This window comes from Papaver somniferum, chromosome 7 (assembly GCF_003573695.1).
Source record: "Papaver somniferum cultivar HN1 chromosome 7, ASM357369v1, whole genome shotgun sequence".
Lineage (NCBI taxonomy): Eukaryota > Viridiplantae > Streptophyta > Magnoliopsida > Ranunculales > Papaveraceae > Papaver > Papaver somniferum.
In genome coordinates, this window is record NC_039364.1 from 74,564,875 (window position 1) to 74,588,958 (window position 24,084).

Here is a 24,084-nt window from a genome sequence, read left to right on the forward strand (position 1 = left end):
TGATAAGTGTAGTTGAGCTGCTGAAGTAAAGTACCTGAGTGGAAAAAAAGTTTGACCATATTTACCAATTCATCTTGTATTTCCTCCTAGCAAGTCTGATAAAACCATGCTTGAAAGCCATCAGGTCCCGGTGCCGCCCATGCCCTCATTTGAAAGACAACTTGCCGGATTTCCTGTCTAGTTGGAATTTTGGTAAGCTCATCATTATCAGCCTGAGAAATACAAAGAGTAATTAATTGAAAAACATCTTATTCCAGTGATGGATTACAAGAGGTGGTAATGGTGCTGAAATGCTGCATTAACAACTGTTGTATATCTTGTCGAGATGTGAACCACCTTCCCGTGTCGTCTTTAATGGAATCAATTTGGTTTCTTCGCCTTCGGAAATTAGCTTTGGCATGAAAGAACCGAGTATTTCGATCTTCGCTATGCAGCAGCTTATCTCTAGATTGCTGAAAACTGATATCTGCCTTGACTTGGTACTAGTGTTGCAATTGCTCCTGAAGCTGAGATATAGAGTCCCGGGAAGAGCATTTATAACTCTGTGCATCTCTAATTTGTTGTTGAACTGCCTGAATTCGAGCATCAATATTTCCAAAGTAGATCTTTTTCCATTTTGAATACCCTTACGAACCTTATTGAGTTTATTGGTGAATTGCGAATTTGGAAAAACTCCATGAACTGAATTCCACTCATCCTTGACCATTGATTTAAAATACACATGCTTCGTCCAAGTTTCATACAACCGAAAAGGCTTATATAGATTGGTATGTGAAGGATTAGTTGATAGTAAAATCAGTGCATAATCAGACCCAAGTGAGATAAGGTGGTTGAGAATAGCATCAGGAAACATAGATAACCATTGGTTTGAAGCAAGATCCCTATCCAATCTAGTTTGGACTAATTGAACTGTTTTACGATGGTTAGACCAAGTGAATGGATGGCCAGTGAAAGGAATTTCTTGGAGACCACATTAGTTAATAGTATTTTGAATGATAACAAGTGTTGAAAATTTTCGGGTTGAAAATGAGTTTATATCATAACAAGATAAAGTGACATTTATATCACCAATGATGATCCATGGCAAGTTCATATGTCTTCCCGTATCCTCAATAATCTTCCATTGTTCAGTTCTAGCATCATTGTAACAAGGACTGTACATACAGGTGAGTACCCATTGATGATTCTGAGGACCATTATGGAGTATAAAATTGACTATATTATCTGTATAATGCATGAGTTCAATCTTAAAGCCATCTTTCCAAAGAACAGCAAGACCACTAGCCTTTTGTTTTGTGTTATGACACCAAACATGAGGATATTTCATAGAATGCAGCAAGAAAAAAGATTTGTTTTTTTTTGTTGTTTAGTTTCTGACAGAAAAATAATGTCCGGGGTATATTGATATATACAATATTGTAATTGATATCTAGTATTTTTATTGCCTAAGCCCTGGACATTCCAAGCTAAAATGTGCATGCTAATCAAATAAGAAGACTGGCTCAACTGAATGAAAAGAGAAAAACTAAAAGATTCGCAAAGTGCAATCAGCAAAAGAAATATAAATAGACTAGACAAAGTAGAGGATTAAAAAGTTGGGTTGAGAAGTAAACTTGATCCCTTTGCTCTGGTATATAGTTCCCATGAAATCCAATAAGGTTTTCCCAGTCACCTTGTTGAGGATAAGGCCGATGGAAGCTAGGATGCATCTGATGCTCATAAACATTATAAGTTGACTGCATTCTTTCCTGCGAAACATTAGTAGCTGCTGGATCCTGATAAAAGCTTGCTGGCATATTGTCTTGAATCTGAATACTAGCAGAGCTACTTGCAACCGATCCTTCACGATTTCTTTTGGGTCCGCGAGCTGTAGAAGTTTCCTCCCCTCTTTCAGAGACTGAATAAATGATAGAGATATGATAACCATCTTCAGGAATCTGAAAGTGTCTCTTCTCCATTCTTTTTTTGGATCTAGTTTTCTTAGGAGAAATAAGGATCTTTTCCTCCTGCTTATATTTAGGATTGTTAGCTCTGGGATCAATAACCTCACCAAAATCCTCACCAAAATCCTCACCAAATTTTAAAATATAACTAGATATAGTTTGCACATGATATACCTTATCTGAACAAGTTAATTCATCATGATCAATTATAAGACAGGCAGGACAAAGTTTCCTAGGTTTCCTCTGAAAATATATAGGAATCCACTGAGTTATTTTAGCTGCATTCTTTGTCATTATACCCCTTAACATAGGGTTTGAAACATTAAATTCAATTAAAACACTTACAACATTTGTATCAGTAGGATTACCATCTTCAGGTATTACCTTGAGAGGATTCCCCAGAATACTTGCAATTTGATTCTCCACTTCAAGATTAAGAAATTCCGGTGGGAGTTTTTGATATCAATCCAGAATTGATGAGTGAGGAAATCAAGATTGTCAGTAATAGTTGAGGTATTCCATTCCCGAAAAAAACTAAATATCCATCCAAACTCCATGGTCCTTCCTCCAGTACTGTATTATAACTATCCCAATCATAAAAACGAAATAAAAACATATTGGTGGCATGCCTTCTGATTTGAAAATTCCCATGTCCCCAAGCCATAGTTGCCTATTGCTCCACCTTATCCGTACTCAGAGGAAATTCACAGAATATTTTTGCAATCAAACAGACTGACCATTTTTAAATACTTGGCTGCAACTTAATATGCGGATATCTTATCACTCTCTTAACTTGTGCATCCTCTTCTAGAGTAGTATTTCTAATTTGTTCAATGAGATCAGATACCTCACCAATTGATTTTCTAGTGGACATATTGAGATAACAGAAGAGAATGAAAAGTAAAAAGAAGTGAAGCCAATGTTGAGATAATTGAGAGCGAACATATCCTCTATTTATAAGATCCTTACAGTAAAACCAGTGAATACGTGTTGAGCAGATCTTAAACATGGTGCTACTTCTCTTGACATTCAACTGGTTATGCAATTGAGGTTTATTGTAAATTGGGCAACGATTAAAGTACCTGAACCTTTTGTCTGTTGCGGTAACCTTGTGCAGTGCGTTCAACCTTATCATCTTGAAAACCTTCACAAAACACTTTGAATGGGATACAACCTTTATGATGGGAAACCTTTACCAGAGTGAAAAATCAGAAGCCACCTAGCAATACCTGCTAGACATGACTAAGCAACAAACATGAGAAGATAAGAAGCGAGAATTTCAAAGTTAAATTAAAAAACAAAAAGCAATTGAATATAGAACCGGCAAAATTAAAGATAGGGAATCATTAAATCATGAAATAATTCACATAGGAAACAAATTAATACATAAAAAAAAGATTAAAACCAAAGATCTAAGGGTAAATTAATGAGAGAATCAGAACTCAGTAGACCGATTCGATCTCTGAGTTAATCGTCGATTCGTTCGCCCGAATGTTAAATGGTTAGTGTGTATTTTTATTTGTATTTGGGTGAGTTATTGAGTGAGGTGAGAGTAGGAGGGAAAAAGTATTTAAGAGGGAACTTTTTTTGGTGAAAATGGAGGATGATTGTGAAGAGAGAATTGATGCTAAGAGGTTGAAAAATTCATTTTTTTTCTTTGAATCCACCATTTTTGCAGCTGAAAAAGCTCGGTGCCGGCATGGACGTGGTATGAATACAATGCCGGAAGCAGTCATACCGGCATGGTATTCATACCACGTCCATGCCGGCACCGAGCTTATCCCCCATTTTGAAATTCAAGTCGGCATAGTATTCAACCAAAAAACTATGCTAGTACAAAAGTTATTTTTTTCTTCAGAATGCTATCCAGGGGGTCTGGGGGGTCCAGGGGATGTAGCCCCTCCCGGCTGTGTTCGACCTATTCTGGTTTTAATCAGTCCACTACCGGCACCGTTAGTTAATTCTCGAGCATGCCGGCAACGTTTTCCGGCATAGTATGTTGCTTAAATATCTTTGCCGGCACATGATGTAAAGTATCCAGAAAATTGAATTTTTTTCACTTGACGACCGACATTGATAGATTTCTATCGAGCATGTCGGCATTTAGTTACGGCATTGAATGTTAGTTACCAAGCATGCCGGCACCGTTTCCGGCATGGTCTTCATCAATTTCAGCATGGTCTTCATCACTTCCGGCGATGTAAAAAAAATTATTTCTGACATGGTCTTCATCACTACCGGCATGTCTTTATCACTACCGACATGGTCTTCATCACTTCCGGCATGGTTTTCATCACTTTCGGCATGTCTTTATCACTACCGGCATGGTCTTCATCACTTCCGGCATGGTCTTCATCACTACCGGCATGGTCTTCATCACTTCCGAATGTAAAAAATAAAAAATCGTTTCCAAAGTGAGGAGCCGGTAGAGAAGGAGAAGAGAATTTGAAAGGGAGTGGGGAGAATTGAGAATTTGAAAGGGAATGAGGAATATTTGGGTTTCAAAGCTCTAACCCTAAAAGAGATTAATAAGAAGTGAAGATGCAAATGTGGGATATGATTTTGTTTCTGATTTTAAGTTTTTTGATTTTTATTTTGAGGGAAGGGTATTTTAATATCCCCCAGAAAACACCCCTTAGCAAACACTATTGGTTAGGGGAAGTAATTTATATCCCCCAATTAGTTTCAATATCCCCTAATCGTGCGTTCTAATTTTGTCTGTTTTATTATATTTTTAAATTATTATGGACCAAACAATAAAGGTGTTTTCCCAAAGAACTAACAGACATGGGACCACCTAAAAAAGGGCCACACGATATTTTTGCGTATGTTTCAATACTGGAGATATGTTTCGGAATCTCGTATGCTGGCATTGGGTTCAATGTCTTATACAAGGTAACGGTGGTAGCTGACTCGGCTTAAGCCAAGCTAAATTAAAATCGTAAGTATATTGTGACTTGGGTATCTAACGGTGGGAAATAAGCTAATCGCTGGTTAAGAAGTTAAGTTGATTTTTTAAGTTAGGGGATCCGTTCCCTTTTTTTTATACATAGAAAGGCAAAAACCGTAGAAGAAGGAAAAAAAAAAGTACAAGGCAAAGCTCTTACTTTCAGTCCGACGCTGTATCTCTCTCGGAAGTGAAAAAGTAGCCGTTGCAAAACATGATGATCTTTAACCGCTCCCAACTATCTCTCAATCCCTACAAAACCCTGATGTTTTTAGCTGTGACCCTAAACCCCATATTCCAAATCACATCTCATAATTATTCATCTTCTAAAAATTCCCAAAACAAAATATCAAAAATTAAACCCCTCATTTATTCACCAGCTCAAGTACAAAAACTCATGGCATCTGAATCGGATCCTCTTCTCGCTAAAAATATCTTCGATTTAGCTTCTCGTCAACCTAATTTCTGCCATTCATACTCTTCATTTCGTACCTTAATTTGTAAACTTGGCGGTTCCCGCCATTTCTCTCTTATGCAAAATCTCATCAAGCGACTCAAATCCGATCGTTACCCTGTAACCCCTGATTTTTTCGGAGATATTATTCAAATTTACGGTGATGCAAAATTACCGGGTCAAGCCCTAAAAACATTCTATACAATGCTTGAATCTGATTGTAAACCGCGTCCAGAACACTTTAATCAACTTCTTCAAGTTCTTGTTGCCCATCAAAATTATCTTCGAACTGCATTAGATCTATTTAGGACTGTTGATCGATTTGGTATGTCTTTAAATACAAAATCTTACAGTATTTTAATGCGTGCCTTTTGTTTTAATGGTGATATAAGTATTGCGTATAACTTGTTCAATGAAATGTTTAAGAGAGATGTTCTTCCGGATGCCGAGTCTTATCGAATTGTGATGCAAGGGTTGTGTAGGAAAGGTCAAGTGAACAAAGCAGTCGACTTATTAGAAGATATGTTGAATAAAGGGTTTGTGCCGGATGCGTTAAGTTATACGTCTTTGTTGAATAGTTTGTGCAGGAAGAAGAAGTTGAAAGAAGCTTATAAACTTCTCTGTAGGATGAAAGTGAAAGGCTGTAATCCCGATATTGTTCATTATAATACTATAATATTAGGGTTTTGTAGAGAAAAGAAAGCAGTTGATGCTTGTAAAATTTTTGATGATATGGAATCTAGTGGGTGTGTACCTAATTTGGTTTCGTATAGGACGTTGGTTAATGGGTTATGTAATCATGGGATGCATGATGAAGCAACGAATTTTATGTATGAAATGATTTCAAAAGGTTTTTCTCCGCATGTTTCTGTTTTTAACTCTTTGATCAAGGGTTTCTGCAATGTGGGTAAGATAGAGGAAGCTTGTCAAGTGCTTCAGGAAATGCTCATACACAGGGAAGCTCCACACAGGGAGATTTGGGCTGCAATTGTGCCGAGGGTTTGCAACAATGATGAGATGATGAGAACAGAGGATACTTTAAGGAGGATTCTTAAGGAAGAGGTAACACATGACACTCATGTAATAGATGTACGACATGGACAAGAGGAGTACTTGATTAGGAGAATACAAGCGAAAGCATGGAAGATTTAATTATTTCTGGGGGTTTCAATTTGAAATTTCAGGTGTTTATATGCCAAGTAACATGCATTATAACTTTATTCCTGCACACAAATTGCGGGCTTATCATGGTGATTGGTGTTTTCATGAGTGTTGCTGGAATTCAGTTCATGATGATGTTCTTGAAACTCAGAAACAGTTATTAAGAACTTACAATCCTTGTTAGACATTTGATTTAAGATCTTTAGGGGCTATTACTTGTTTATGAGAACGGGGTAGCTGAATCTTGTTTTTCCTGCAAGTATTTTCTTTCTTTTTTTGTGCCTTTGCGGTGTCCAACTGAAAAATGTATTTATAAACAGTTAACCGGAATTCTACACTTCATAGAGGAAAACTAAGTGATGGATAAAAAAACTATCGCGCTGCCTTCTTGTCAGAGGTGATAAAGAATGTTGGTTAATGTATGTATGTATATTGTGAGCTTCTTCATTTTTGCACTGTACTACAAAGAACAGTAAAACGTGAAACAAAATTTTGGAAGTGCCCTTGCTTGTGGAAGAAAAATAGGGAAAAAGAACTAGGCTTCTGTTGGTGAAAAATTACGACCAAATTTCAGATGCTCAAAACTCTCCGTGCAATGAATCTGTTGGCAAAAGCTTCTTTCTTACTGCCTCTCTAAATTCTAACTACAATCGTGAAAAAAATGGATTATTAAGTGTGGCATGTCAAGAACATGGAGAATATTCTTGGATAAGTATGAGGTTTCTATTATTCTAGTCTTAGTAAATAATTGAACTACTGTAGCAATCAAGGATGTAACGAGAAGATAGACATAATAAGGATGATCCACACTTTATAATAGACAAGTTTCTTTTAAAGAAAAGAAACGGGAAGAAGAGGAAAAACAGGACCGATTCCCAACCCCTTGCTGTTATTTGTTTTTCCCAAAGCTAAAATATCAAGAATCAAAATATCAAAACACTACAAGTAAAAATAGGAAAGTTGGTTTGCTTTTTAGGTAGTTGTGGCCCTTGTGGGCATAATATTTAAAAAAATTTGTGATTACAACCTTAACACCCGTAATACGTGGAAGTATCGACGTAATTTCATAGAGTTATTCGGTCTGAATGCTGCATGAAGAACATAAACCAGATGATGGAACGGGGAGACCTAGGATGTAGAAGATCATAACATGAGTGATTCGGTAGATTTGAATTCCTATATATCCACTCATGTAGTACTTCATCATACGATTCATATAAGATGAAAAAAGTGTATTCAATCGTAACTAAAGCTTCCATTTTTTCTTTGTAGAAGGGAAATTGAAGCGAAATAGCTATCCCCTACCCTAATGTCATTGGTGGAGCTTTTTGGATGCCTTCTCCTCCAGGATGGTTAAAAGGGAATACGGATGGTGCCTTTGATTTCCTCTTTATGGCTAATGGTGCAAGCTATATAATTCGTGATGTTGTGGGAAAGTTTTCTTTTTGTGTTGCTATAAATTCTGAAGCCTATTTTTCAGAAGAAGCAGAAACTAGAGTAATTTGGACAATTTTGAAGAATGCAGTGGAACATCAGTTTACACACTTCATTGTGGAAAGTGATGTCAAAGCTTCGATTGACCAATTTTCTCAAGGGAACTTCGAGGGTAATCAAAGAACGGATGTGATATCTCCTTTTTTAGTTCTAGTCTTATTTCTTGTATCTTTACGTTTCAACCTAGAATCTGCAACAATATTGCTCATTCCTTTTTTTTAATAGGAAAAAAGATATCTATTGAATTTCAAAGCTTACAAATTGTTTTTATCTTGCTGTATTAGATGTTTTATCCAACCAGGGATATTGTTTGACCAACAAAAACAAACTGCTTGGGATCTTGCATGCTTAGCTAAAGAGTATGCAATGTGATTTGTATCTCTATGACCATAAGTGCATGCCCAGAAATCAAAGGATCTTAATAAAACTAAAGCATCATGGACTAAGCTAGAAGTTGTCCATTTTATTGACGTGGAACTTCCATTAACTGCAGCTATCACATTTTGACAATCTCCCTCCAAGTGAATCTGTAGCGCCCCAAAATTTAGCTACTTATTAATCCAAGCGATTAACTACCTAATGAGGAATTAAATATCTCAATCATATATCTTAACTTCCAAATAGAAAATCTTATACAAAATTTAACCCAAAACTAAACCAATCACTCGAAACAATTATAAATGAAAAATCTCTCAAGTTATATAAATTAAATAGTCTGTTGGTGATTACAAAAATAATGTACAAAACCTAAAATAATCGAAGCAACACTAAAATCTTTAAGAGACGGAAACGAATATCTTCGCATGCACCATATCTTCTGGTAACTGAAAAACTGAAGTGGGAATGAGTGAGCACATCATCCCAAAAGGGGCTCAATGGATACCTTTATAACAATCAGGTAATCACTAACATACTTCACAGTTCTACTAAAAAAATGATTGCACATCTGATACACACAACACAAAGCAGAAGATTGCTCCAACTCTCCTCCCCAGATATTGTGTCCATGAACAATATCTATAAAAGATCCACCACCGGACGGATCTACGGAGACGAAATACAACAGCCTAAACATATGTCATCCTAACCTCGTCTCACTTAATGAAGGAGAAGATGCTAGAATAACTCCAGTCTCAAATGATAGCATGAATCGAGGTACCATATGATGTTTTCATGGAATGAGTACTCCTCATAAATTCGGATGCCACCATCTAAGTCTAGAATATATAAGAAGGTTTGATTAATATGACTCGACCCCGCAGAGCAGGTTCCCAATAGGTCCCATCCTACCAGGAACCTAGAATTTCTTCCTGAGTCGAGATCATACTAACCCAGTCATACTACTAAGACTGAACAATCAAGCATAATATGCAAACGACCAAATCTCCCCACATATATTTGATAGCTGGGGGCTTATTATTCTCCTCTACCCAGTGGTACCCTGATGTGTCCCGCAGGTACCCTCAAGGCAGAGACTCATTCCCCCTATAGTAAAATAGGTATAAAATAATAATATCAACCCACAGCTGCCACCAGACAACTTCTAGGGTCTATGTAATATATAGGTTGCTTGACCTATAGTAATATTGGGTACCGATCTTCACCTACATACTAGTGCGTGGCCTTCCCCACCTATAAACGCTTAGCGAGAATCCGTGGAGAACACAGACAATCCTCGCGAGGAGACTATACAATGCATATGCGCAACATACACAATCAATTGCACTCAAACATGTATTGCATAAGAACATATAATTACATTCAAACATGCTCAAAAATAATAAGACACATCATGCTCCCCATTCAAAGTAACTTAATGATTACAAGAGAGTTATAAGAGTTCCCACCTGTTCTGAAGACAAGCCTCGCCTACCTCAAGATTGTCAATCCACTCGTTCATCCTTTGAATCGATCATTGTTAATAAAGACTAACTGTTAATCACACAAGCACTCTAAGAATTAGCTAAAAAACTCATACAAGGCTCATATCATAATTTCATACAATTCTCTAATTATATGCTAAGTGAACTATCTAATGGTTCTAAGCCCAAAACACTAAGCTAAGGCTCGGTTCAACAAGGTCAACTAACAGTCACTAACAGCCCAAGGGTCAACTGACAGTCGACATCCAAGGTCAGGTCAAGGTCTAGTCAAAGGTCAAGTCAAACAAGTCAAGGACAGGTCAACTAGTTAACTCAGGTCAAGATATGGAAACTCGATGAGTTAACACCGATTCAACTCAGTTAGAAAACTGAGTCATCTGAACTAAATTAGCCAAACATCTGACAGGGGTGACAGAAAAATGTCCAAGAACATTAAAACACCAACAAAAGACAAGATGCTCAAACTAAACTCAAATGCAACTACAACTCTACAACCATTCTAACTATACACAGTTCTATATTTTCGAAATAATTGAAATCTAACACATCTGCAATATCAGACAATCTGATGTAATCTCAGACTCTACACCAATTCCAATTCTAACTCAAGAATTCTGTAATCCCAACATCTTCAGTTCATTTAACCCACACACCAGCTCGACTGCACCAACATCATTAAGCCTTAACTTGAACCGCCTCCATTACAGTTACAGTCTTCACTTACAACTATAACAACAACGTCCAACAAATTGATCCACCAATACCAGTCTCTTTCTTAGTTCACTATAACCAACATAGTTACCCTGTAGTTAACATCAATACCACTTCTAAACCTCATTTTGCCTCATTACTAACAAGTATTAACCCTATAGATCAATATAAACCTAAACCACAGCCATATGCAGCTCCAAATCCACACACCCTGACTTAGTCTCATTACATTTCCTTTAAACTTCAAGTACAGTTCTAATTGCATCAACACAATCAATATCTCTCAACTGAAGACACAAGTCCAACTTATTATCTGTCAATACTTCATAACAGCAACAACAACATCACCAAAACTCTTCTTGCAACCCATCTCTTAGCATTCATCTCAATCACCAACTCTGGACTGCTATTTAAGCAATTCCGGCACCACCACAACAAAGCCATTCAAACATAAGTTCATCCTTTCTTAAAACCACCACCAGTTCAACACCACCACCAACATCAGTTCACCATAGTACTACCAGAGTCTCAGTTCAAGACTTCTACCTACACCAATTCAGTTAACCTCTTCAAAGATTCTTCGCTGTCTAACATTCATCTAATTTCATTTCTCTAAACTCAATCCATCACAAACACATTCTAGAGTTCACTATTAAAACAACCTGAAATACTAATTCTGATATGCACACACAACTCAAAACTTAATTCCATAACAATCTTAAAGACTTAACAATAAACAAAGTCACTAAATTGACTAAGAAAGCAATTACCTTGATTTAACTTGTTCAAGCCACTGAAATCATTTCCTCTTCTTCACATAGTTCAACTAGCCACCTCAACAAGCTTCATTACCAGCATCAGTTCTTAGTAAATCCTAATTTCATGCTCAAATCAAGACTTCTCTGAATTGAACCCAAAACAACGATCAAAAACTTCAATTACATCGAACCCATCCTTTAATTTTCTTCTTATTCCTTATTAAACGGACTCCTAGTTGATTACGAACCATAATTTTATGTTCGGAAAGAACAGAAACCCTAACTCTTTAATTCATCTCCAAAACAACTTCAGAACTTCAATTAAAACTCAACCCTTTTGTTCTTCATCACCAACCACCCAAATCCTCCTTTAGTTAATGAATTCTTCCATATCTTAAATCCAAACTGAAACCCTAACTTTCTGTTTTCTCTATAAATCATCATCACTACTTCTCATGATCAACTAAATTGAACACCACGAGAAACAATCACTACTTAATCAGACCCTACCTCTCCCGATCTCAAAATCTCTCTTTCTCTATTTCAATTACCCAATTCACTAGCAGGTGAAGAACGGAGAGGAAGAAGAGAAAAGAAGAAAGAAGAAGAAAAAGAAAGAAAGAAGAGAAACTGAATTTCTCTTATGCAAGATTTGGATAAGAACCCAAGAAATTACTAAGGAACCCATTGAATTGGATGTGGGCAGCCTAGGTCGGTCTAACTGCAAAAAGAACAATTTCCCTTCGGACTAATCTGATGATATCTTCTTCGTCCGGTATCCGAATGACACATTCGAGTAGTCCATTGCGCATAAATTTTTGAGACTTATTCAATGATATTAGTTTCGTATCTAAATTATTGTTAGATTAATTTTTATTAATTAAGATCTAAGTTAACTAATCGAGTTATTAGCGGTTAATTCGTCTCTTGATCATCACTAGACCAGTCAAATAGCGTTGACGAGCTTGAGGGTCGTTACAGAATCCTTCTCCACCCATTCCTTTGTGCCCATTGTACAGCTTCTAAAAGGGATTGTGCTTCAGCCTGTTCTGGATCAATGACTAGATGTGCACCTCCTCGCAGTCCATAACTGTTTCCTGCAAAATCTCTGCGTATCAGTCCCCATCCTGAAAGAATAGTTTTATTAATGTGTGAAGCATCAAAGTTTATTTTGAGAGTTCCATTAGTAGGAGCATTCCAGAACTTGTCTATTGTTCTTTCAGAGCTACTACTAGTAATCTGTAGACTTTTGACTCTGGTCCATTCACCCATATGCATGATAATATTGTTAGCAATATTATTACTATGGAAATCTTTACTCTCAAACAATTTATCACATCTGGCTTTCCAGACTAGCCAAAGTATAAAACTAGAAGTTTCATACAAACTAAAATCCTTAGACACAAATATGTTCGCTTTCAAAAAGAAACTACATATCCATGTATGCAAATCAGTGTTCTGAAGGAATCTTGATAAGCTGCTATTAACAATATCCCATATATGCCTGACAACTGAGCATTCAAAAAACAGGTGTTGTAAAGTTTCATTGTTACCATCACAGAGAGCACAACTATTATCCTGGTGTCTAGTGAACCTGGAAAGTCTAGATTTTGTAGCAATACAACCATGGAGGAATTTACACATGAAATGTTGTATTCTTGGAGGAAGTTTATGCCTCCAAAAAGATTTTCAGCATATATCTAGGTTGTTCTTAGTAGGTTTGTCAACTAAACTATCATTCAAAATAGTGTTGTAAGCAGACTTGATAGATAACATTGCATTACTAGAGGGCTCCCACCTTAGCTTATCCTTTACTGCAATAGGGATTCTAATATTAGTAATCTCTTTAACAGTTTCCAAGTTTTAGAATCATGGTCAATGAGCTGGCTCACAGTTGTCATATTAGAAGAGTAAAATTGACTAGGAGGTGGTTTATGCATATGTAGAATCCAAATATCTTTCCATATGTTAACTGAGGAGCCATCACCTATTTCCCATATGTAGTTTTTCCTAATAATATTCAAACCTGTACAAATGCCTTGCCAGATCCAAGATCCTTGATTGAACTGCATCAGTTAAAGGATTAGCATCATGAAAATATTTTTCTCTCATAATAATAGCCCAAGGTTCATCAGGGTTAGTGATCATCCTCCATGCTAACTTAGCAAGGAGATACAAGTTTAGCAAGTCAGTTCTTCTAATATCTTTCCATACAAACTAAAGAGATTACAAGTTTAGACAAGGTTCATCAGGCTGTGGATTCTACATATGCATCAGTTAAGACCTCCTAACTCTTTGGGAAGAGCAATATCTCTCCAACCTTTAGGGTAATAACCCTTATCATTTTCTTTTTTCCCCCACCAGAAATTCATTTGGATGTTGTCCATTTTGTTTGTAAGTTCTTTAGGCATTGGAAAAACAGCTAAGTAGTGACTGGCTAGGCTACCAAGGACAGATTTTGCCATCACAGTTTTACCAGGAGCAGCTAAAAAGATAGAGTGCCATATTTCTAACCTACCATTATAGCTATCAAGAAGGTGGACAAAGGAATCATATTTTCTTTTCTGAATAAGTAAAGGGACACCTAGATATTTCTCATTTAAAGACATTCTCCTTATTCTAAGAATATTTGCAATATCATTTTTCACAGCATTTGACACCTTTCTACTGAAAGCTAATGCAGATTTGTCAAAATTCACAGCCTGACCAGAGAATTTGCTAAAGTGATCAATCAAAGAGGATATATTCCTAGCATATTTACTTCTAGCCTTAATAAAGATAAGACAATCATCAACAAAAAAAAGAAAGTGGGATATAGAGGGGCACCTGTTATTTGCTTTATAACCATGTATCAGACCATTTTGTTCAGCTATTATTAAGCTTCTAGAAAGACATTCCATACAAAGGATGAATAGATAAGGTGATAGGGGGTCACCTTGTCTTAAACCCCTTTGAGGCAGGTAAACATTACCTAGAGATCCATTAAGCAATATGGAAGTAGAGACAGTTGTAATACACTGTTCAATCATGCTGCACCAATCATTAGAGAAACCCAATTTTTTAAGACAATCAATAAGAAAACACCATTCCACTCTATCAAAAGCCTTAGACATATCCAGTTTTATTGATACACAACCATCTCTAGCTTTGGTTCTTTTCATCGAATGAATCAACTCATGTGCAATAATGATATTATCATGGATTGATATACCTGACAAGAAAGCAGTTTGAGCAGGAGAAATAATTTTATGAAGAACCATTTTGAGACTAGAAGCAAGTAACTTAGAGATGATTTTATAAGAAACATTGCATAAAATTATGGGTCTAAAATCTATAGCACTCTTGGGACAATTAGTCTTAGGGATGAGAGATGTGAAATTGTGATTTAACTGTTTTAGGAGATGATGTGAGTGAAAAAAAGATTGAACCAATTTCACTACATCATTTCCAACAGTTTCCCATATAATCTGGTAGAAACCAGGAGGAAAGCCATCTGGACCAGGGGAAGTCCAAATCATCTCAAAAACTATTTTCCTAATCTCATCAGCATTTGGGATAACAATTAACATGGCATTGTCAGCATCATAAATTTTTGCCTGCATATTACTAAGATATTTATTTGAACTAGGAGGATTAGAAGTCCTACTCATGCTACTAAAGTGTCTTAGAAGTTCACACTCTATGTCCTTTCTATCCTCAAGCCAAATTCCTATATTAGATTGCAGAGAATCTATTTGAGTTCTTTGTCTCCTAAAGTTTGTTTTTTTATGAAAATAAGTAGTGTTTATATCATCTAACAAGAGAGCATCATCTTTACCTTTTTGCCTCCAAAAATCAGCTTCAATATCATACCAATGTTTCAGTTTTTGAGTTAGATCATCAACTCTGGTATCATTGTGCGAGTTTCTAGCACTAGTAATGGCAGATAACTGGGATTCCAGATTGTAGATCTGATTTTGAATATTACCAAAGTGATGGTAATTCCAGTGTCTGAGACTAATCTTAGTATTTTTGAGACAGCTAGCAAATTGAAAAGAAAAAGAACCATTAGTACTACATTTCCATTCAGATTTAATAAGAGCAGGACAGCTAGAGTCTCTAAACCAAGAATATTACCTCCCTCCTTCTCATCCTTGTCAAGAATGAAATTTAAATCTCCTATTACTATCCAGGAATTATTGTAGACAGTCCTGAGATCTCTAAGATGATTGCATTGAGCCTCTTTATCATGGTCATTAAGAGCACCATACAAACAGGTAAACAAAGAGTAGTTATTTTGACTATCAAATTTGACAAGACGATTTATCATATTCATCTGCATATCCACAATTTTGAAATCAATTTTGTCTTTCCACATAGTGCATAGTCCACCAGACAGACCTATTGGGTATAAAAAAGCAACATTTGGATATTTATATCTAGCAAGTAAGAATTGCATCCTTTTTTGTTTGTTCTTAGTCTCAATCAAAAAAACTATATCTGAGTTTTGAGATTTAATGAGCATGTGTAAATGATTTCTTGTATTTTTGTTTCCAAAACCACAAACATTCCATGAGATGATTTTCATTTTGTTTAGGAAGATTTTATCCAGAAAACAATTGGGAGTATATAAAGGTCTATAATTATCAGAATTGAAAATATAGAGAAACAGTTTTATAAATTGAAGAGAAAGATTTTTAAAATTTACCTTTGTCTCCCCATCAATGCTTTCAAGTTGCTTTTCCTTCTGAGTGATTCTATCTGCAGCTTGTATTTCCAATTGATTGTCATCACAAGAGTTAACTTGGGCAAGATTATTGTTGGTTTCATTGGAAGCTTCATCTCCTTTATTCATTGTTATCCTAGCTCTCTTTCCTAATCTTGCAGACAAGTTTTCATCTCCATCCAATTGAGCTTGATCAGTAGCAGAACAGATAAGGATACCATCTTTGGGAGGAACAAAAGGAACATGCTTTGCTTCATTTTTCTTCTGAAATTTGGTACAAAGCCTATCTCATTACCTTCCACTATCTTCTTTTTTCCAGTATTTTTTTTAGCACTAAGGAAATATGGTTTGTTGTGAGTTTTTTCCAAATAGTCTGTTGCTGCCTTACAAGCACCACTTGTGTGTTTGATGATGTAGCATGAGGGGCAAATATTATGTGGTTGCCTCTCATAAAAAAACTTAATCCACCTAGTATATCCTGCATTGGTTTTTGCAAGTACACCTCTTCTTAGTGGGTTATTGATATCAAATACCACACACACTTTCACCCCATCCTTATCCACTGGAATAACATCTGCTGGTTCAATTGTTATGACTTCACCCATTAGTTCCCAATTTTTGTGACAGAAATTGGATTCATATGCTCAGGTAAGAGCTTCTTGAGTTGAATCCAAAAACATTGATGCACCCAGTCAAGTTCTTTGTAAATTACCCCATAATCATAACTATGAAGAATAACCAGATAACCATTGATGCTCCATGGTCTAGTTATGTAAACATTTTTTTTGGTTTCTTCATTTTTAAATCTGAAAACCATAATGTTATCATCTATCTCTGCCACCTGCACTTCATCTTCAGGAATAAAGTTCCAAGTAAATTTGATGTGTTTCTTGACAGCTTTGAAACCCATCTTTCCTTCTTCCATAATAATCATTCCCACCAAACATAACTTCCATTCTTCTTCATATTCAGTTACTTCATTTCCTGCTATTAAGCTTTCAGTGTCTGAGTCACATCCAACTCTAGAGCGACTTGCTTAAATTTTTCAGCAAGATCCATACTTGACTATTTGCCTCTGCAGATATTATGGTATTGAGAGATTGGTAGTTTTTGAGGTGTTGAAGTGTTCTTTGTGTATGGATTATATAAGGATTTGGAATATGGGATTTAGGGTTTTCCTTTCCAATTGAAAGATTTTCAAGACTAAAATTATGGAGTGAATATCTCTGAAGATTATGACCGGATAATCTAATAATAGAAACAAGAGTAAATACTAATAATCCGCCGAGTAATATAAGGAAACCGTTACCAATTATGCCGAGACTTTTTTGAAATTTGAAATCTCTTTCTTTTCGTTTCTTCCTAGTTTGAATTTTCCTGTAGAAGTCAATGAATCAGACCTTGCTGAGTTGACAACTCTCATCATGATGAATCAATGGAAACACTTTTGCTTCAAAAAGCAATTTAGCTAACAGAGCAAACGCTGTAATCACAACAATAAACAAGGCAAATGCCATTAAGGATGAAGCGACCTGTAAACGCATTTGGGAGCTTAACGATTAGTAGAAAAACATAATCAAGATAATTTGAAAATATGAATAACACAAAAGTTTAGACCAAAAAACAAAATTAATTATCTAACTGATTTATGAGAAAAACATTTGATTTCTAAGAAGATAATTAAAAATTCATGGAATGAGCAGTAGGAAACAAAGGATTAACAGGAATGAAGAGAAAAATTTACTGAGTTACAGACACCGATTTGCAGAGCATGAGAGAGAAAAAATTTCTTCTGGCATTCAGTTGATCAAGTTTATTGCTCATTCCTTGAATGCTTGGGTAAAGGATAATTTTCAAATTTGTTTTTAGTCTAGACCTCTAATTTGGCTCCTACCAACTGGAGACGCAGATCTCTAACCTTTCTTTAGTTAGGCCATTACTTAAAAAAAAAAAGAAAAAATAGAAAAAAAAAAATAGAACAAAAAGAAGGGACCACACACTGTATGTGCCCCGACCACATCCGAGATACACCGGTTTTTTACACGTCTAGGGTTGTATATGTGAACCCAGGGTGAACCGTAAAAATGTATCAACTGTGCGAAATTTGAAAAAATTACGTGGGCAAAGAAAGAAATATTATCCAGGACGTGGCAGAATCATAGATGAATTAGATGAACCAGGACAGATATTTTCAGTCACACCAGACAAATCTCATTTGTTTTCTTCCAACAATTCATGGGTCCTTGAAGCTTGAAATTATCCAGTTTTGGATTAGCCACCACGGCGACACCAAATCCCTTTCTGTAAAACCCTAAACAACAAGATCTCACTCCATCTCCATTCTTCATCATCTCATTCTTATTCTTACATTTCTTCTTCAAAAACTCAAATATTCCCCCACAAAATTTCGAAACCTGTTAGCAAATTCTTAATAAATGGCAACTGCATTCTCTCCTACTCTCTCACATCCAAATTTCTACCCTCCGTGTCTTTATCCTGCTTGTAAAGCTACTTCAGTTTCTACCTTCTCATCTCATCATTCTAATTTCATAAACCCTAACTCTACTCATCTGTTCTCCTCCTCCTCACTTCAAATCAAATCTACACCAAACAAGAATAACAATAAATCATCTGTTGTTCAAATGTCTTGGGCTGGTCCTCTTTCTTCTGTCAAATTAATCCTTCAAGGCAAAAACCTAGATGTAATAGTAGTAGTAATACTAATGCTTAAAATGATGATTTACTAAAATATAATCCTATTTTGAATGAAAATGATGATTTTCTTATTTCATGTTGCAGATATCAGACCAAGTTAAGACTTATGTTGAAGAAAAGGTTGGTAAAGCTGTTCAGAAACATAGTCATATTGTTAGAGAAGTTGACATTAGGCTGTCCCTTCGAGGTGGAGAGATTGGGAAAGGTCCTAAACTTAGGAGATGTGAGGTAATATTTTAAAACCTTTTCAAGGCAATGTAGTAATATCAGGAATATTTTGTATGAGTTACTGCTAAAATTTTGAAGTAATGAATAACACCTGGATCAAATATGCTGTTGAACATAGTTTGGTGAAAATTGGGTTTGTTTGATAGCTGGGCTGATAACACTTCACTATTGGAATAGAGTCCTGCAACTTATAGTTACTAACTTGGTTAGTAAATCTGAAAACTTAAATGAGATTTATTCTTTTTTAGATTGTGAAGATAAGGAAATATACCAAATATGGATGAAAGATGCCTCGCTTAATTACGGATTAGAGTCATTGCAGTTCATTTACTAGTCAAACTACGCGTGATTGGGTGTTTATTAATTTCGTTTGCTCTAGACTTTAGTTGATTAATTTTTAAGTTTAAACTAGTTTGAACTCGCAAACGAGCCTCCAGATCCACCTAGATTTTGTTATTAACAACTTCTACCCTAGTCAGAAGAGGAAATGCGAGTACATTCATAACCTTAGTGTCTTGTTGTTTCGACCTTGACTAAGGGCACATTGGAGTTTCTCACTTTTACTTTGCATTGGGTATACATTTGTGCTAGATTCTTTTGTATGTTGATTTGAAGGAATTGGTTTCTGCAGGTGACATTGTTTACCAAGAAGCATGGTGTGGTTAGAGCTGAGGAGGATGCAGAGTCTCTTTATGGAAGTATTGATCTGGTTTCGTCGATTATACAAAGGAAATTAAGGAAGATAAAGGAGAAAGATACAGATCACGGGCGACACATGAAGGGATTCAATAGGTTAAACGTAAGGGATCAGGGTTTGCAAGTTGCGGTGGAGGATGTGGAGCCAGAACCTCAAGATGAAAAGGAAGATGCATTTGCCGTTGATGAGGTATGTTAAACAGCTCATCATCTCATTTTTGACACAATGCGATATATCTGTTGCTATGATCTGTTTTGTTTATCATGATAATATATTGCTGTTTTTTCTTGTTCTCTCCTTTCGACATGCATAGTGCTATCAGATACCTTTTTCCTCGAATCTATTTGATTATGTGTTTCACGTTCTGTGAAAGACTGTGGGTATGTTTCTGCTTTTCTAATGGTAACTGGGTTAAAAATCTCTTACATGTAACGAATACTATCCATTCCTGACATCCTTTCTTCTTCAAGGTTCTAACTTCTGAGGTACAGAAATTGTGGAATCTACAATTGGATTTTTAGTGTGGTCATATTTGGTTAACAAGATATACATTAACTTCTTCAAGATTGAAAGTCCCTTATCTTTGGGTGGTGGTAAACTGGTAATTTGAAATAATGATCCCTATAATTATTTGAGTGTGACCGGAGTTTCACTGAAGTCGAATCCACCTTGATTTTTGTTTGTCTTTTACATTAAAAAACACTCTGGAGAAAACAAACCAGGTGAAGAGGAGGATTACATCCAGAGACGGACAATTTAATGTATCCCTAACCTTCCTCTGCAATTTATTGTCCATTTAAAACTCATATTGACTCCTAGGTGACATAGGTATCACCAAATTATTAGAAGCCATGTATAGGTGCTGAGAAGGACTACCTATCCCTTGGAGTTTCCCCAAGAAACGATACTATCTCATACTCATTACTGAGTTTGTTTTCCAGATTGTTCGTACAAAATACTTCGAAATGCCTCCGCTGACAGTGGCTGAAGCGTTGGAGCAGTTGGAGCTTGTAGCTCATGATTTCTATGCATTCCGCAATGAAGCAACAGGTAACGAATAAAATTGTTTTTTCTCATTTATTCTGAAATACTTGACAGAACAAGTGATAATCTTAAGCTTAACACATTCAACCTACATCTTCCCTATAGGTGAGATAAACATTATATATAAGAGAAAAGATCGAGGTTATGGGTTGATTATTCCCAAAGGTGATGCAAAGGCTGAGGAGCATGATACCGTCATAGTAGACCGTGTTGCTGCCAAAGTGAAGGGCTGAAAACTGAAGTGTAGATAATGGTAGATGGTTGTACAATAGGCAACTCTGTGGGCAACGATTTATACTTGGCCAGTTTGAGATGGATTTCTGTAGGATTTGGGTCCATCCCTGGCGGAGAAGGAAAAAGAAGAGAAGGGGAGCTGTTCAAGTTTAGCCTGTAATTGCTTAGCTTTTTGTTGGGGTATATTTGTATATTACAGTGCCCATGCCCCACAAAGATGAAAGGATGTTATTGTACTGTCATACCTTCTTCTTTTTTCTTTCTTTTTTTCCTTCTTTTTGGAATTTAGCTGCATATACCAAAGTTTCTTATGATTCTTCTTTTCTTTCAAAATAAATGGAAAGTGCAGTTTCTAGAGATTCCTCTTTTTCATTATGTGACCACGATTAATTTATAGTTGCAATTTTTATAAATGTAGAGGAAGGAAAAGAGGTACCATAAAATGAGAAAGTGATAGAGTATTAACATTTTAGCGAGAGGTACCATAAGTAATATTCTCCTTATAAAAATCCCCTGATATCTTATTTATTTGTGAAACTATGAGTGAAAAAGAAATTATCGAAAAGAAATTTCGTTCCCTTGGATTAAAGTCAACACCGATGGAGCAGCAAAAGACAAACAAATTTAGTTCCCTTGGATTAAAGTCAACACCGATGGAGCAGCAAAAGGCAAACCAGGAGCCGGAATAATAGGCAGAGACACACACGGAACACTCCTAGTTGCAATGGTGGCACCTTTGGGGAACACAACATCAACCACAGCGGAAACATGAGTACTACTTCTAGCATCAAGAATAGCAGTACAACAACAATGGAACAAGGTTTGGTTTGAAATGGATTCTCAACTTGTAATCCAACTACTACAACAATCACAGGATAACCAATCTTGGTACCTACAAACAATGCTGAAGGAAATCAAACATCTAATGCACCAGATTCCAAGCGTAAAGTTACAACACGCTTACAGAGAAGCAAATCGGACGAGTTGGCAAACCAAGCTGTACAACATCGGAAAAGTAGTCCAACATCGGCATCGACTAGAATTTGGCAAAACATATGCCCCGCATTCCTTTCTAACATTTTCTATGTTGATAAAATGGGTACCAAATATCCCAGAAGTGTAACAATCTTTGAGTTTGAATGAATTGGCTACATCTTTCAAAAAAAAAAACTTCTTCATTTTCTTTTGGTTCCCCTGGATATCTTAACTTCTTTATTTTGCTTTCTGTGGGGAGAAAAGAGGGGCTTGGTCTTGCTTGGAAAGACGGGTTTGATCAATCGGTTCTATATGCTGGTCAAAGAGGATTTAAATGCACCTCTCAATCCTTTAAAGCTAATACTTTCTGTAATTTGCAATTCATATATGAGGATCCTAACCGTAATCTTAGACCAGCTAGTTGGGCTCAGATTATGAGTGAACCTCATGATAACACAAATTCTAGCATTGTAATAGGTAATTTTAATGGTATTCAGAGTAGTTACTGATAATGGCTTGAAATATCTACAATCTTAATGTCGGCATGGGAGCTGAAAGAAATCTCAACCCAGACTAACATCCAAGAAGGTGATAACCTTATAATGGAAATAATATATAGGGCAATCATAAATGATAATTGAGAAACTTGTTTTCCTGATACTTATGTCTTACATTTACCCTAAATCTCTTCGGATTACTCAACAATCTTAATCTCCCTTAGTGTCGAGGTTGATAATCTCCAAAGATCTTTTCATTTTATGTCTAACTGTTCGCAAGATAACACCTGTAAAATAATCATTGAGCAGGCATGGTCAAGTTGTGTAAGAGGTTCAAAACCTTACCAGCTAAAACAAAAATTGAATTATAAACTGAAACTTTGGAAATATTACTCATTCAATAAAGGATACTAAAGCTGTTATTAATCATACACAAATGCATGAACCAGGTAATACTGGAAAACTTTCTGAATCAAAAGATAAAATGACCTATATGTATTCGTTTGAGGAAATATTATGGAAAGATAAATCAAGGGAGTTATGGCTTAATGAAGGAGATGATAATAAGCCATATTTCCATAAAACTACTATGTTTCGCAGAAAAAGAAATAATATATCTTGGATTAAATCAACTAATGGAAATTGACTCACTACAAGGGTGGCCACGATCTTTATAAAACATCTAACTTTGAGGGTCAGGATGATCTCTTGGAATCAATGACACCTAAGGTCACTGATGATGATAATGAAAGGTTAACAACGCCTACCTCTGACGATGAGATTAAAATTTCTACATTCCAAAAAGGCTTCTGGTCCGGATGGATTCACAGGTCACTTCTACCAAGTTTACTGTGATGTTGTTGGTAAATCTGTTTGCGAAATGGTCAAACAGTTCTTCAACACATGGTACTTACTTTAACAATTTAACGATACAAATATTTACCTTATTCTAGAATCTCCTATGGCCGATTTTGTTGATCAGTTTCGGCCAATAGGGCTTTGCAATTTTACCTACAAGGTGTTTTTGAAAAACATTGTGTTAGAGCACCGCTCGATCGAACCCGCAAGCGTTGCTATCTCAAGCTTGTTTGTCAAGTTTAGTTGCCAAAACTATAAGTCTTGATTTCTAGTCTACTTATACCTAAGTCTCGGATTAGAATAGTAAGTGTAGTTGAGATTTAGACTCCACGACGTCCATCGAATGAAAACGAAGAACTACTCAAGGGAACTTGTAGAACTTCATCAACAAAAGGTATGTGGAGACTTGAACTCATCTATCACTCAAAAGTCTATCAACTTTATCTCCATTTGAGACAAAAAATCGTATTGCTATATAGACTTCAATTATACATATTTGGTATTTCGAGCTGAGTTTATGTCACTTATCTATTTCTCAAAATGTGTATTGGGAAGCTTTCGCTTTAACCAAGTTCATCTTTTATTCTTGACGAAAGTCAAAAGATGATCATGTGAAAATCGTCTTGTAACATCTTACATGATTTGTGTGAGATAGTCATTTGATGAAGACTTGGAATGTTTCATATTGATCATTTGATCACTTGAAAATTGCTTTGAAGCTAATAGTTTGTGTGAGACAGCTGTTCCCATCTTCCAAGAATGTTTCAATGGTTGAAATGA

General features: G+C 36.0%; 2 protein-coding genes and 1 long non-coding RNA gene across 3 annotated transcripts; 2 read left to right on the plus strand and 1 right to left on the minus strand.

Annotated features, from left to right (window-relative positions):
• Positions 1-5,029: 5,029 nt before the first annotated feature.
• Positions 5,030-6,952, plus strand: LOC113292740 (pentatricopeptide repeat-containing protein At4g01400, mitochondrial-like). The gene has a single exon (XM_026541609.1). The coding sequence runs from the start codon at positions 5,105-5,107 to the stop codon at positions 6,494-6,496; it is 1,392 nt and encodes a 463-aa protein (XP_026397394.1). The 5' UTR covers positions 5,030-5,104; the 3' UTR covers positions 6,497-6,952.
• A 1,495-nt stretch (positions 6,953-8,447) lies between these two features.
• On the minus strand, positions 8,448-11,957 carry LOC113297646. The gene is made up of 3 exons (XR_003333567.1): positions 11,364-11,957; positions 9,847-9,931; positions 8,448-8,831 (listed from the first exon to the last, which is right to left on the minus strand). It is a non-coding gene; the product is annotated as an uncharacterized LOC113297646 (long non-coding RNA).
• Positions 11,958-18,247: 6,290 nt separating this feature from the next.
• On the plus strand, positions 18,248-21,333 carry LOC113297647 (ribosome-binding factor PSRP1, chloroplastic-like). Its single transcript, XM_026546191.1, has 5 exons — positions 18,248-18,758; positions 18,856-18,999; positions 19,631-19,885; positions 20,638-20,746; positions 20,846-21,333. Exons 1-5 carry the CDS (start codon positions 18,492-18,494, stop codon positions 20,971-20,973), a joined length of 903 nt encoding a protein of 300 aa, XP_026401976.1. The 5' UTR covers positions 18,248-18,491; the 3' UTR covers positions 20,974-21,333.
• Positions 21,334-24,084: the final 2,751 nt, after the last annotated feature.

What these genes read in the sequence shown, in the direction of transcription:
- LOC113292740 (XM_026541609.1), top strand. Translation starts at nt 5,105, where the DNA reads ATGATGATCTTTAACCGCTCCCAACTATCTCTCAATCCCTACAAAACC.
- LOC113297647 (XM_026546191.1), top strand. Translation starts at nt 18,492, where the DNA reads ATGGCAACTGCATTCTCTCCTACTCTCTCACATCCAAATTTCTACCCT. An exon ending in ATGCATTTGCCGTTGATGAG is followed by an intron (nt 19,886 to 20,637) that starts GTATGTTAAACA and finishes TTTGTTTTCCAG; the next exon opens with ATTGTTCGTACAAAATACTT. An exon ending in ATTCCGCAATGAAGCAACAG is followed by an intron (nt 20,747 to 20,845) that starts GTAACGAATAAA and finishes TCTTCCCTATAG; the next exon opens with GTGAGATAAACATTATATAT.